At 34.1% G+C, this 13,092-nt stretch overlaps 1 protein-coding gene across 2 annotated transcripts in view; it reads left to right on the forward strand.

The window, feature by feature from the left end:
• Nucleotides 1-5,036: 5,036 nt before the first annotated feature.
• The window catches only part of LOC114350297 (myosuppressin-like), a 28,017-nt gene continuing 19,961 nt past the window's right edge, over nucleotides 5,037-13,092 (forward strand). For both annotated transcript variants that reach the window (XM_028301031.1, XM_028301032.1), the window contains exon 1: nucleotides 5,037-5,101. In XM_028301031.1, the coding sequence (XP_028156832.1) occupies nucleotides 5,091-5,101 (11 nt within the window). In that variant the 5' untranslated portion in view covers nucleotides 5,037-5,090. The remainder of the gene's footprint in view (nucleotides 5,102-13,092) is intronic.

A 13,092-nucleotide genomic window follows, 5' to 3' on the forward strand; every position in this document is an offset into this window, starting at 1 on the left:
CAGGGTGGAATGGAAAGGTTCGTACTTCAACACTTTTTAAACTACTATACTGAACCTGGTCGGTGTTCTTATGCCTTTTAGCTAATCATCCAGTGTTTAGAGTTCGATTTACAAGTATACCTAACAAATTAAAAGTTAGTTTATACTGTAAGCAGGTTGGAATAAGGCTGATAGTAAAGAAATATTATTCCGTGCTTTAGTTAGAGAGTACCTACATCTTGTCAAACATCTAGGTAGCTCTACTAACAAAATGGTTGTTGTGACCATAGTACATAGGTTACATTGCACACAATATTACAAGTTTTATGAGTTTAGAAATTAATTACCTACTAACGTGTTTATCCACAATGGACAGAACGCTGGACTAAACACTTAACGGTTTCTTTTGAGAAAATCGTAAAATTTAAAACAAAGTAGCTAGGTTTTAAGTGCACTGGTTAAATAATTGCCAAAGCGGGACACACCCTGTATTTATAATATCGCCACAGTTTTTTATCATTAAAGACCTACGTAGAAACCTCTTGTTTATTCTCATCGTTTGATTTTTTAATTTCGAGTCCACTAGGAATAAATAAAACTTAAAAGATTAAGCCAAAGTTCACGACAATCCTATTTCGACAAAGAAATCATTTTTTTTTATGTTAGGTGTCTACTAAAATATTCAGATGTATTAGGCCGGGTTGATTTACTAATTAATCCCAATAAAAATCCGTCCTTCAACTGTCAAATTTCAATCTGTTTACGATCAAATCTAACTTAATATTAATCTGTGATCATTTGATCAGTTATGGATATTTACCTATACATAATTTGTGATGCTTTTACGCTTCCATAATGTTTAAATAGTCTATTAAACAATATAATACATAAAAACTTCGAAAACCGTAGATACAGTGTGAGTCACATTAAAGTGTACATATGAAAAGAGATGAAACTAGACCTATTTTTATCGACAAAAAAGAGGTCAAAAATTTTTTGAAAATTTTTTTAAATTTTTTATAGAATTACTTATTTTAAAGAAAACATAATAACTTTTAAACTAAGCGGTATATCCTGATAAAATAAAAACAGTAATAATGCTAAATAACAGGCAATACTAAAAAAATACATAAAATACACAAAAAAGGCCAACAAATAATAAAAAACGATACGTTTTGAAAAAAAAATTGCTCTTAAATTCGTGTTTTTTTGGTTATTTAATAAATTTCTCCAAAAAATGCCCCTATGGCAGGTGGTTTTTATTATTTTGTATTATTTTCTATCATATTACCTTCGTAAAACCAAAAATCGCATGTCTCTATCCCTATCACAACGTTTGCAATGATCGTTTGAACTAAGCCTCTCCGGGCGCGCCATTCAACGCTTCGTTAACAACGAAACTGAAAATGGCTCTAGATTTGTAATTTTGATAAAGACAAGTTAGATTTCAAATAAAAACAAAAGATTTCGAAGTAAAGTAAGCATTTTGGTTAAAATTAAAATTGTCTCTACCTGTAGCGAAGAATAATGTTGTGGCAGGCCTTTGTTCAAACGATCATAGCAAATGTTGTGATAGGGATAGAGACATGCGATTTTTGGTTTTACAAAGATAATACGCTAGAGAATAATACAAAGTAATAAAAACCACCTGTTATAGGGGCATTTTTTGGAGAAATTTATCAAATAACCAAAAAAACACGAATTTAAAAGCAGATTTTTTTCTTGGCTTTTATTATTTGTTGGCATTTTTTGTGTATTTTATGTATTTTTTTAGTATCGCCTGTTATTTAGTATCATTACTGTTTTTATTTTATCAGGATATACCGCTTAGTTTAAAAGTTATTACGTTTTCTTTACAATAAGTAATTGGAAGAAAACTATAAAAAATTAAAAAAAATCTCAAAAAATTTTTGACCTCTTTATTGTCGATAAAAATAGGTCTAGTTTCATCTATTTTCATATGTACACTTTAACGTGACTCACACTGTATTTTAACCAAAGGCATACCTAATAAAAGCCAGTTGACGGACGGATTTAAAGAAAACCGGCATTAAAAGTTTTGTTATACACAGTGTGTCCGAGTTAGTAGTGACTTTAACTCGGACACAATGAAACAACAATCTATGGACAGTTTTATCGATGAAAATACTTCAAATCTGGGGCTTGACAATGATTTTAAGTTTTTTATTTTTAATATTCACCTCTTCCTTAGGCGACAGCAAGGCACCTTGACAATAATAAGCATTTTCCATAGATCACGCCCTTAAAGTTTGATCACTAACTTCCCCGGACACACTGTATATGTAGCTATCTTTTCTTGTATCGCATGGGTTACAACGATCTTGGTGTCTGATATCACTACTGAAATACTTAACGCGTGTCAAAACAACTGCTCTAACTGCTTAACGGGTTTACCTGCTCAAGTGAAAAAAAACGAAACCTTTATAAGATCAAACGTCTGTCTGTCTACCTCAGGCATTTCTCTCAGATTTCCGATCTTAATCGAACTTGTTTTTCTCACTACTTACACGAATCCATAACCTTTGAATCTAAGGCTTTCGACCTTAGCCTACGGAGGCGTCGAAATAATAAAATTTTCAGTCAATAAACGAATGAAAAATACAAAACTTACTCGAGAAAAGATAAGCTTGGTTATTATTGTTTCTGTGTAATTATTTATTTACGCAACAGTAGTGGGGTTTGAAATACAAACACGAACAATACCAATTTTAGTTAACCCAAAGTTTATACAGTTAAGTGTTCATTGTTGGCGAGAAGCGAGCATCATCTTTAATCTCTGATTAAAAACTTAAGTGTTACTTGAAAGTCCTGTCTGTTCTTCAGGGGAATATATCTAGTCCATGGGTTCCCAAAGTGTGGGCTGTAGAAATTTCATATTGTAGATAGCTAGCTATAATTGTAATTTTTGTTCCTATCTACCTAACTATTTTTTTTTATTTATTTTTTTAAACCAGCAGACATTGTTGACTGAGTTTGTAGCGGCGCCGCTTCATCTCAGCAATTGCCAAATGTTTGTCTCGAAGCGCTGGTAGGGCAAAAAAAAGAATGGGACATGTATGTATGTAATAGGCTCCTTAAGAGCATTTGATGATTTGTAAGTACTAATTTAATTAGTCTTCACAAATAAAGATAATTTTGATTTTGATTTTTGAACCACACAACCATCAACTATCATAATAGGTGCCTATTTCTTTCGACTGTATTTTTTTAAAGGGTGGGGCGTCGTGACAAAATAATCTTGTAATTCTGCGCCGCGGGATGAAAAAGATTGGCTACCCCTGCTCTAGTCGATTCAATACCTTGTAAAGATAATGCTCCAGGCTACTGCCAAGTTATACTTTGCGACTTAATCAAAGGGTCTTAAGGATGACTTGAGATAAAATCAATTTAACCGACAAGCTGATCATTAGTGCAATGTATAATAGTTGGTTGTTACATCATATTGAAAAAGAAGGCTAGAAAAGTATCATAAGTACAGGTATAAGAGACAGTTACAGAAAAAGTCCTCTGTATACTATTTTTGGCTGTTTAACGCTTAACTAAAACCAACTTTAATGAATGCTTAGTACTAAATTAAGGAAGTAATGTACCTATAGTCTTTTTACCGCTAAATAACTTTATGGTGTAAATTAAAAGATGTGTAAGTTTCCTTGGGAAAGTTTTACATATTTTAAGTAATGAAGAACAGTTGCGNAAAAAAAAAAAAAAAAAAAAAAGTAATGAAGAAGTTTTTCAGTGGATATCCATAATATATCATGCTATTCTAACTCAATGAATTTTATGTCACTTCCACGTTAAAATCCGTCCTGCTTTAGAACAACATGTATGAATTCTGAAAAAACATAACCCTCTTAAAGCAGTCGGACAAAAATATACATCTTTTATTTCAGACAAACACACCCATAATTTAGTAAATAGATATTAGACATTATATTCGTTTGAAACGCGAAATTGATGAGCTCACGCTGGGTCTGTTTTCATAGATTTATTCTGAGACGAGGTTAATTTTTATTGCTCAATTGAGGAAACTTGAAAAGAATCATTTGACGGAGATATCTTTGAATAACATAATTTTCTTGGTAGTTATCTTAGTTTTGCTACATCAAATAAAGTTTATTAGTTGTGTTAGCTAATGAATATTAAAGTATGAGTAGAAACGTTAGAACACTAAAAAAATACACAAGGGAAACTAAATTCACACTATTTGTTACTTTGAACTTTGTCTATAAGATTCTGTGCTTTGAAGAACACAATATAAAGCTCAAAAAGTTCTTTTTTTTGTGACTTCCGTTGTTAACCACACGCACGACACGACAGAAAGAACATCTTTAAAAACTAAAATGAAGCAGCCTTTTTACTGAGGTGAAACAATACGCCATTGCACTTTAAAGATAACAAGTATGCCTAACACAAATCTTAGATCAAATAATATTTTGGATTAAATTATTATTTGAAATTGTAGTTAATCTAAATATATAAAAGGAGAAACTGACTGACTGACTGACAGATCAACGCACAGCCTAAACGGCTAAACGTAGGCACTTAAAATTTGGAAGGGACGTAGCTTAGGTATCGTAGAGGTGCACTAAGAAAGGAATTCCCGAAATTCCCACGGGACCGGGAATTAGCGGGAAAAACGGGATTCACGCGTACGAAGTCGCGGGCGGCCGCTAGTCCAATTATAAATAAGGACGTCAGTGTTTAATTGTTTTCTTATGTCCCCTCAAACTTATGAATCTATTGTCTTTTCATGAAAATTTCATGATGGATAGAAAAATCACTGCGCATTTTTCTGAAAACCCCCTTCGCGATCGCAAATCTACGCAAGCCATTCTCAAGTAAAAACAACTTTTGACCAACCAGTCTTCTACCTCAAGATTGCAATATTCCAAAACCAGCAATATACAGAAATAAAAATCTATGTACAGAAATAAAAAAAGCACTATTAATTCCAATCAACGCGATATTCGGCGTGGATGCACAGCGGGGGCGGGTGGCCATTTATAAGCGCGCGCGGCCACCGCTACGGCATTCGTAGTCGACGCCGTCGTAGCACGCATCTCGTAGCACTTCGTAGACCCGTAGCAGACATGTCCAGAAGGTAAGTTTTTTTTCACTTTTTTATTGAGAGTTCCTGTATTTTAATAAAGAAGGGGATTTTCGAAAGTTTTTTTCTACTTTTAAAAGTTTTAAAACTTCGTTTTAGGGAGTTTTCAGGGGCAAATTAATTTATTTATGAGCAAAATAATAGGAAATATATTTTATGATGGTTTATTTATCACATATTTTATACCGGTTGTATAAAATTGATTTCGAAAATTATTCTTCTATGTAATACAATATTATTACAAATATTAAAATTATTTTTAAATTATTACAAACATTACTAGGAGATTACTTTTATGTAAAGTTTTCCCAATAACAAGGGACGAGAATACAAATTGCAATACAGAGCTAAGTGATTACTTCCAAGTTGTTTGAACACACGCTACAAAGTACGAAACAACCAACAATTAATATCTTTGTACGAAAACACGAAATTAAAAAATATCTAGAATTATTGCGGCCAGCGAAGAGCTTTTGTTTCGTTCATTGCAAAAGTTTCAAAGCAACTATGTCAAAGAATATTACACCGTAGTTGCGGGTTCGATTCCGTTTTTAATTACGATAATGTCTAGTATTCTTTCGTTTTGCAACAGCTCTCAAGGCAGCTTGAAATCAAAGTTAAAAGAAAAGTTATACTACAACGCGAGCTGCGAGAAAGTTGTGAAAGTTCCTTTTATTTCATTAAATATTTCATATTTTTCATATCAGTGTGTGATCACTGATATAGTATTCATCTATTACAAATACGACACAAAGACAGCTAAATTGGTACCACCAATGGATCGGATTAAACGTATCGAAAGGATAAAAAACTAATAATTTGGAACTCATAATTCAGGAGATTTTCCTTATTATAGATTTCCCCCACGTGTTTCGGATAAAACGTTTAACTAGAGCTGGCTAGAGCATTTACTTAAGCAACTACTTTTGAAATATGTACAATAATGTACATATGTAAAAACAACATGAGATGTCAAATCCACTTTACGAAATAAATTAATCGTACTGCAAAACGAGAGCTTATTTTCATGTACTTGAAATGCCGTATGTCTGCAGCCTTTATGAAAAGACCTATCTATTAGTATGATCTACTCTGACGGAGCCTCATTTTTTGCTTTGAGTTATTAGGTAATAAAAGAGCAGAAGAGTAATTTAAAAAAATAAAATTCATTAAAAAATTTACGAAATTAATTTTATTTTTGCAAGTAGGCTTTAAAGAAGCACTTTTACACGTCCCAGTGTTAACGCTACCACTGCTTCAGGACAATAAATGGGCCAGTGCTGAAAAGAAGCAGCGCAAGAAACTCATTCACTATTAATTATTATCAGACTCTTATTCAAGTCATAAGATATGTTGCAAATCCAGTTACGCTTAGCACTCTTCTAGTCCCTAGTTCCTGTTGGGGTTTCTGGAAGTAATTGCTTTCAAGCGATAAGACCACCTGAATTAGGAATTAGGCAGTTTTATACTAGACAGACTACAATCTCATAAAAAAGTTGCAGTGTTTTGCTTCAAACGTAACAGTAAAAGTAACAGTTAACTATAGTATTGCCGTTTTATTAGAAATCAATGAAAGTTTTGAATTCGAAACTGAAAGTTGTACCTCCAAAGCTTATTTTGGACGTTCGAAAAGCTACTTAAAGCAAAAAGTTCCGCTTAGATTCAGTTGCATTTTAAGCCTTGGTTGAAAGTTCAGAAATCATTGATCAGGATTTTGTTATTTCAAGAAGTTTCGTTAAGATCTTAAAACTTTAGATATTATTATATTTAGTTAGATAATTGAAGATTCATTGCACAATATCTATAAGAGGCGGACTTAACTTAATTTAAAACGGAAATGAAAGGGCGAAGACACAAAGAGAAAAATGCAATATGGATTTCAAATAACCTGATATTACATAGTATTAGAGACTCGACAGTCTTCTACATTGTAAATTTTATAGTAAAGTCACGTAGTAAGTACCCATGTAACGACAAGTTGCCACCTGGTTATATTCTATTCGTGAGATTTTCGAAATCGTTTCGCTAAATCCCCATTTTTACCTACAAAATGACTCGAGTCGAGACCTCTCCGCGGTCTGGTTAAGTTTCTTTTGGTCCGCTAGCTCTGGGTTCAAATCCCAGAGACCGATGGGCCACAAAAATTGCAAAAATACTATTGTATTATCGTTTCCAGTTAGGTTCGATTATTTTTTTCGGTTTTATAGCAACCAAACCTCTCTTGTAGACTTCAATCAACCTGATTATAAGAAAAGAAGAGCCGTCGGGCCGATTGAGTATGTAAGTCGACATTTAAAGTTAATAATAATTGTAGAAAAAGAAGAAGATCAAATGGATAAAACCTCGTTTTCTCGCTAGAGCTTCTGTGATCTTAAAAAGACTTGAAAATTTTTACCAATGGTCGAAAATTTTGGCTTGTCTAGTTACGCTCTAAATTGTAGATGCCCCAATAAAGATCCGAAACTACTCATTAGGAGGCGTAAAGGCATTGAGGGAATCGTTTGCGGAAAAACGTACAGACACTAATTTATTATAATTATACCAAATTATAGATTTTCCGACCAAAACTTAATTGGAGATGCTGACATCACTGACTGGAAAGTCAAGTTTGTGTTTAATTAGGACGATATATCGATGATAATAAATGTAGGATAGTACGCGGAATCCCAAGTCCCAATAACAATACCTGGTTTTAAATAAAGCAAACAATTAAAACATCTTTGTCTAGAATCTCCTTAGCTTTTCCAGGTCAGAACGTTTTTAAAAGTCTAAGTAAAAACGAGTCGAGAATCGAAACTTTAATTCATTGTTTCTCTTGAAAATAAGGATGATTAATTTTTGATTGAGCTCTCGAGCACGGTAATACTATCTATACAGTATTCCAACTCGGCCATATTTTTGAAATAAATGTCAACAGCCCCGCGGTACGTCACGGTATGACAACATGCGATAGAGCTGCTCACCTACAGTACCTATTCTAATTACATCTGTCTACTTAGAATTTCTATCTAGTACCTATTGTGATTGTAATTTTTTTTTATTTAGACAAACAAAATACTTTTTGAACGGAATAGGATAAAAATGCGTGTTGTTTTGTGGTTAGTAGATTTAATTAAAAAAAATATACTAAAATAATTTTGAATCTACTAATCATAATGACCGGTTACTTTAATTTCAGGCGGGTGAAGTCGTGGGCCAAAGCTGGTTTTAAATACAATATAATTTCCATTCAAATCAAACTGACTGAAAATGACCATTTCTGACAGTTAATGACTAGGTAGTTCTTGAAAAATTTGACCGTTTAAGACGGTAAGTCAAATTCAATCAACTTAGTCATTTTCAACACTAGGCCATCGACGTCCGTTCGGCACATTCGCGACACCCCTAACTTTTACTTTCGACCGCGTACCGAAATTTGAAATTCGAAGGAATGCTCGCGTTTCGTCGGTTTATATGAAGTTACAATACTGTATGATATTATTACCGTGTCTCGAGCGAGTTTTGCGTAAAGAAATAATTAAATGTTTGCTAAAATGTTTTCGTTTTCATTACTACTGCCTACCTGGCAGGGTTCCGTGCACGTAAGGATCTTCATCTTTCTGTTTTTGGTAGTATTTTGTACAGTCACCGTCAAACAGTTCGTGACACCCAAAGTGGCCAAAAAGTCCTAAATTCCTAAGTCCTTATTCAAATTGGGATTTTCCCGGGTAAAAAAACAAGAGTTTGAATTAGTCTGTCGGTTAACTTATCAAAAAATACTCGACATGAATTTTTCACTTTTTTAAACTAATGAAAATTGAAAGAGATAAAGCCTCTTTTTTTGAACGTTGGTGCAACGTTCAAAAAAAGAGGCCCGTGACGTCAAGGCGTGCTTAAAAGTGTAGCATTTTGTGACGTCACACGGAACTTCAACGCATCATAACTTCGTAATTACTTGTATGATTGACAAATAAAAATTTATTTATTTATACTTCAATGCCAAAATATTAACATTAGGCGAACTTAATGCCATAAGGCATTCTCATCCAGTTTACATTCGGGTTAAAATTATACGTGTCCAATATTTTTTGATAATGTTATTGACGGACTAAAAGATTTGTTTTAAGAAACTAGCCTATTGTAATAAAGACGTTTGCGAAATTCTAGCGTACTTTGGGTGCCAAGAACTATTTGAGGCTGACTGTACCTACACGAGTCATGTCAAACGCTAAATTAGAACGAACGACGGACGTTGGAGCAACACGTGAGGTGTCGAATTGTGTTTTGTTCAGCTCCACCAGCCCTGTGTTTGTCTGCGGGTAATCAAATCTTTCAAGTCAGACATTTTTCAGCTTTCGTGGTTAGTTTTTAGCCACAACGCAGTTTTCAGAGTTGGATAGAACTACGCTAAAATTTTCTATCTGCTTGACTATTNCGGCTATTAAAATAAGTAGATTTTTATGATCTTCGATTACATAATAAGTAGGTATTATTTTAATGACTCTACAGGGTGGAAACGATAAGTGATCTCACTCGATTATTTTTAAACTATACAAGATTTCGAAAAACTGGTTACTGATCCTGAAAGTGCTTCACAAGCTCTTTCAAACGGTACCAATAATAGGTTACAGAATAAACTAGAACTATCCCAAAATTCAATGTTTCCAACTTCCATACTAAATGTATGCAGACGACACGATTTAGAAGTGTAATTTATTTTTTTGTTAAATAATAAACTTAAAAAGTCGGTTAAATAAACTCGGAACTTGCATCTTATTTAAAATTATTTGTGAAACCATTAGTTTTAGGTTTTACTATAAAATTATCCAGAGATGAGTGCCATGACTGTGATAGTACTAAATGTATGGAAGACGGAAATATTGAATTTTAGGATAGATCCAGTTTATTCTGTAATCGTTTATTAGCACCGTTTGAAAGAGCTCGTGAAGCACTTTCAGGATCAGTAACCAGTTTTTCGATATCTTGTATAGTTTAGAAATAATCGGGTGAGATCACTTATCGTTTCCACCCTGTATAGTTACTTTAGTTTGATTGACGAAATTGCTCAAATAAAATAGAATAAATTTATTAAATAGATATCCTGAAACGATTTAATTGTATCCCTATAATAACATCCCTATATGGATTACCATGGATGCCTAGATCATTTAAAATCTCACAGGAATTTCTAGCATATTCTCACCTGTAACTAAAAGCCTAAGCAATAGAAGTTATTTCTCTGACAATCTTCCTAAACCAGTAAATCCAAGAAGTTTCGAAGGCGCAACAGGTGCGCATAACTTCGTGACAGAATGTACGGACATGTTTGTACTCACTTCGATGCGTGTAAGAAACTTCAGAAAGGCAGTGTTGTTATATCTAGATGCTAATTAATAGCATGCTTCTAGTGAATATAAGTACGTAGGTACGGTATTGTAAAAAATAACTTTAAGGCTGGGTTGCACCATCTTACTTTCACTTTGACAAACGTCAAAAATCTGTCAAACTCCATACAAAATACACCGGTTATCGTTATAGTTACTGTCAAAGTTAGGTGGTGCAACTCAGCCTAAGTATATCACTTATGCCCATATTCTCATACATTGCGATGAGGTCTCACAGTGCGTCTGGACGCACAGGGTCACACACGAACCAATCACAGAACTCTATTCAACGCTGTGCGTTCGATTTGCTGCTTCACTTAAGCAAGCATCGTTTGTGAATAAAGGCGTTAGATAAATAGATACTCGTATACCTACACTTCATTCCAAAACACTGACAATTTGTTTAACTTTATTTAGGTAGGTATCTGAAAACTTACAACCTTTATTGAGTTTTTATTCTAGTCTTTTCGGTTTATAAATAGAAATGGTTTAAGCTTTCTTTTACCTAATTCATATACATTAAAGTAACACAAACTACGTTCCCGAAAGCAATCTCACCTAGCGTCCACAGCGGACGGCCGTAGATTCACTTTAAAAAGAACGTTTCAAGTTCAATATTTCCCCATAATCAGGGGAAATTACCCCATTACCAAATATCAACAAGCCGGCAACAATTTCGTCGAGGTGGCCCCGAAATTTGAGTTTGAGCGAACTCCTTTTGTAGGCAAATTGGCCGTTACTTTATACATTACGAGGCTGGCAACACTGTTCTAAGCATAATTTCACGTTCCTCTAGTTATCAAAGTAACTGCTAAAATCGATATGTAAAGCTAAAACTTCCTTTCCTTTAAATTAATTTTCTAAGTACCTACCTACATGTTATTTAACTGTCTACGTTTTGTCTATGTTCATCCGAAGACCTACCTCTACCTGTTTGAAAATTCGATTAACATCTTCGAAAATTATCTGTCTATTTTAGTTATCTTCTAAATTTCACAGTTCATTTAAACCTGTTGTCAGATATTAGCATCACGGGTTCAACCCGGAAACCTAATCAAGACTAGAGGTGGGGTAGGAAATTCTACCTCTAACCATTACTTATCCCATGGGCGTCAAAATTACTCATTACATTCATCAATTTGAAAATGAGAATCCAATTATGAAGTACACAATGCAATTATTGAAAACACGGCACGTGCATACGTTAATTCGCTATAATAATTATCCGGCTGTCTGTCCGTGCCACGTCGTGTCATGTCACTTGCAAAAGTATGATAAGTTTCATTGTTCGACCGTAAAATGTTGTGACACAGTGCCGAAACAAAAGAGATATTGGCTGGTAAACTGATAAAAAAGATAATAAAAAAGAAAGCCATAATGCTGCCAGTTTCTTCGACTACATTGGGAGTAGCACTCGGACTGATATTCATAATTAATTTATTAATTTTATCATAATAATCAGCATGTAGTAATTAATAGTGACTTAGAGCTAAACATGAGCCCTGCTTGGGCACTACAGCATTCATTGTCTAAATATTTTCATTATACTGGCATATACATTATGTGTGTAATGTATGTTCCGATGTCGTAGTAGTACTGAAAAACATCTTGAGCGTAAGATCAAGGATCGATTCTCACCGTAGCTTCAGAACGAAAATGTGATTCAGCCTGAAAAGTTTTCCTGAATTTTACCAACTTCATTTCTAACTGTTAGGTAATTTTCTTACATATGCCTCGTTGTTTGCGTTACGTTTTTACATTTTAAAGTATCTGTAAAAACTGCCCTCATGAACCTTTTACAGCGCGTTATTGGGAAGATAATTACAGGCCTAAATAAACTTATGCTGTTTTTCCATTGGGCTTTGTTTCTCGTTTTCATTTTCATTTTCCGCAACGAGTGGGACGAGAGAAAAATTACTAAAATGACCGAAATATTTTTTAAGTACACAATACTACTAATTCCAAAATAGGCTAATTTCTGTGAAGAGTTAGTAGGAGGACTTAACTTCCAAATTTTACAAAGCATAACCATCAACCATTAACCAGAAATGAGGAGATCCGCAGGAGAACCAAAGTAACCGACATAGCTCGCAGAATTGCTAAAATCAAGCAAGTGGCAGTGGGCGGGGCACATAGCTCGTAGAGACGATGGCCGTTGGGGCAGGAAAGTTCTCGAGTGGCGACTACGGGCTGGAAGACGTAGCGTGGGCAGGCCTCCTACTAGGTGGACCGACGATCTGGTAAAGGTGGGAAGAGCCTGGATGCGGGCAGCGCAGGACCGTTCATTGTGGAAAACCTTGGGGGAGGCCTTTGTCCAGCAGTGGACGTCATTTGGCTGAAACGAACGAACCATTAACGATACTGCAACTTTACCTATAAATACACATTGTGGATATTTAAAATTTAGTTTGAGAAGCGACTCTATTTGCTAAGAAATTTTAGTAACATTGTAGATATACATCTACGTTTTTCTAGTTTACAAAAAGATTTATCTAACTGCATTCTATTCTAAGATAAATGTAATAAAATGTAACTTTTAAAATAAGCTAAAGAGAATTAAGCCTGAAATCACAAATCTATAGCCTGAAATATTATTTGAAAAGGAATCGATTAAAAATTAAT

The sequence above is a fragment of the Ostrinia furnacalis genome, unplaced genomic scaffold, assembly GCF_004193835.3.
Source record: "Ostrinia furnacalis isolate ACB-3 unplaced genomic scaffold, ASM419383v2 OfSCF0860, whole genome shotgun sequence".
NCBI lineage: Eukaryota > Metazoa > Arthropoda > Insecta > Lepidoptera > Crambidae > Ostrinia > Ostrinia furnacalis.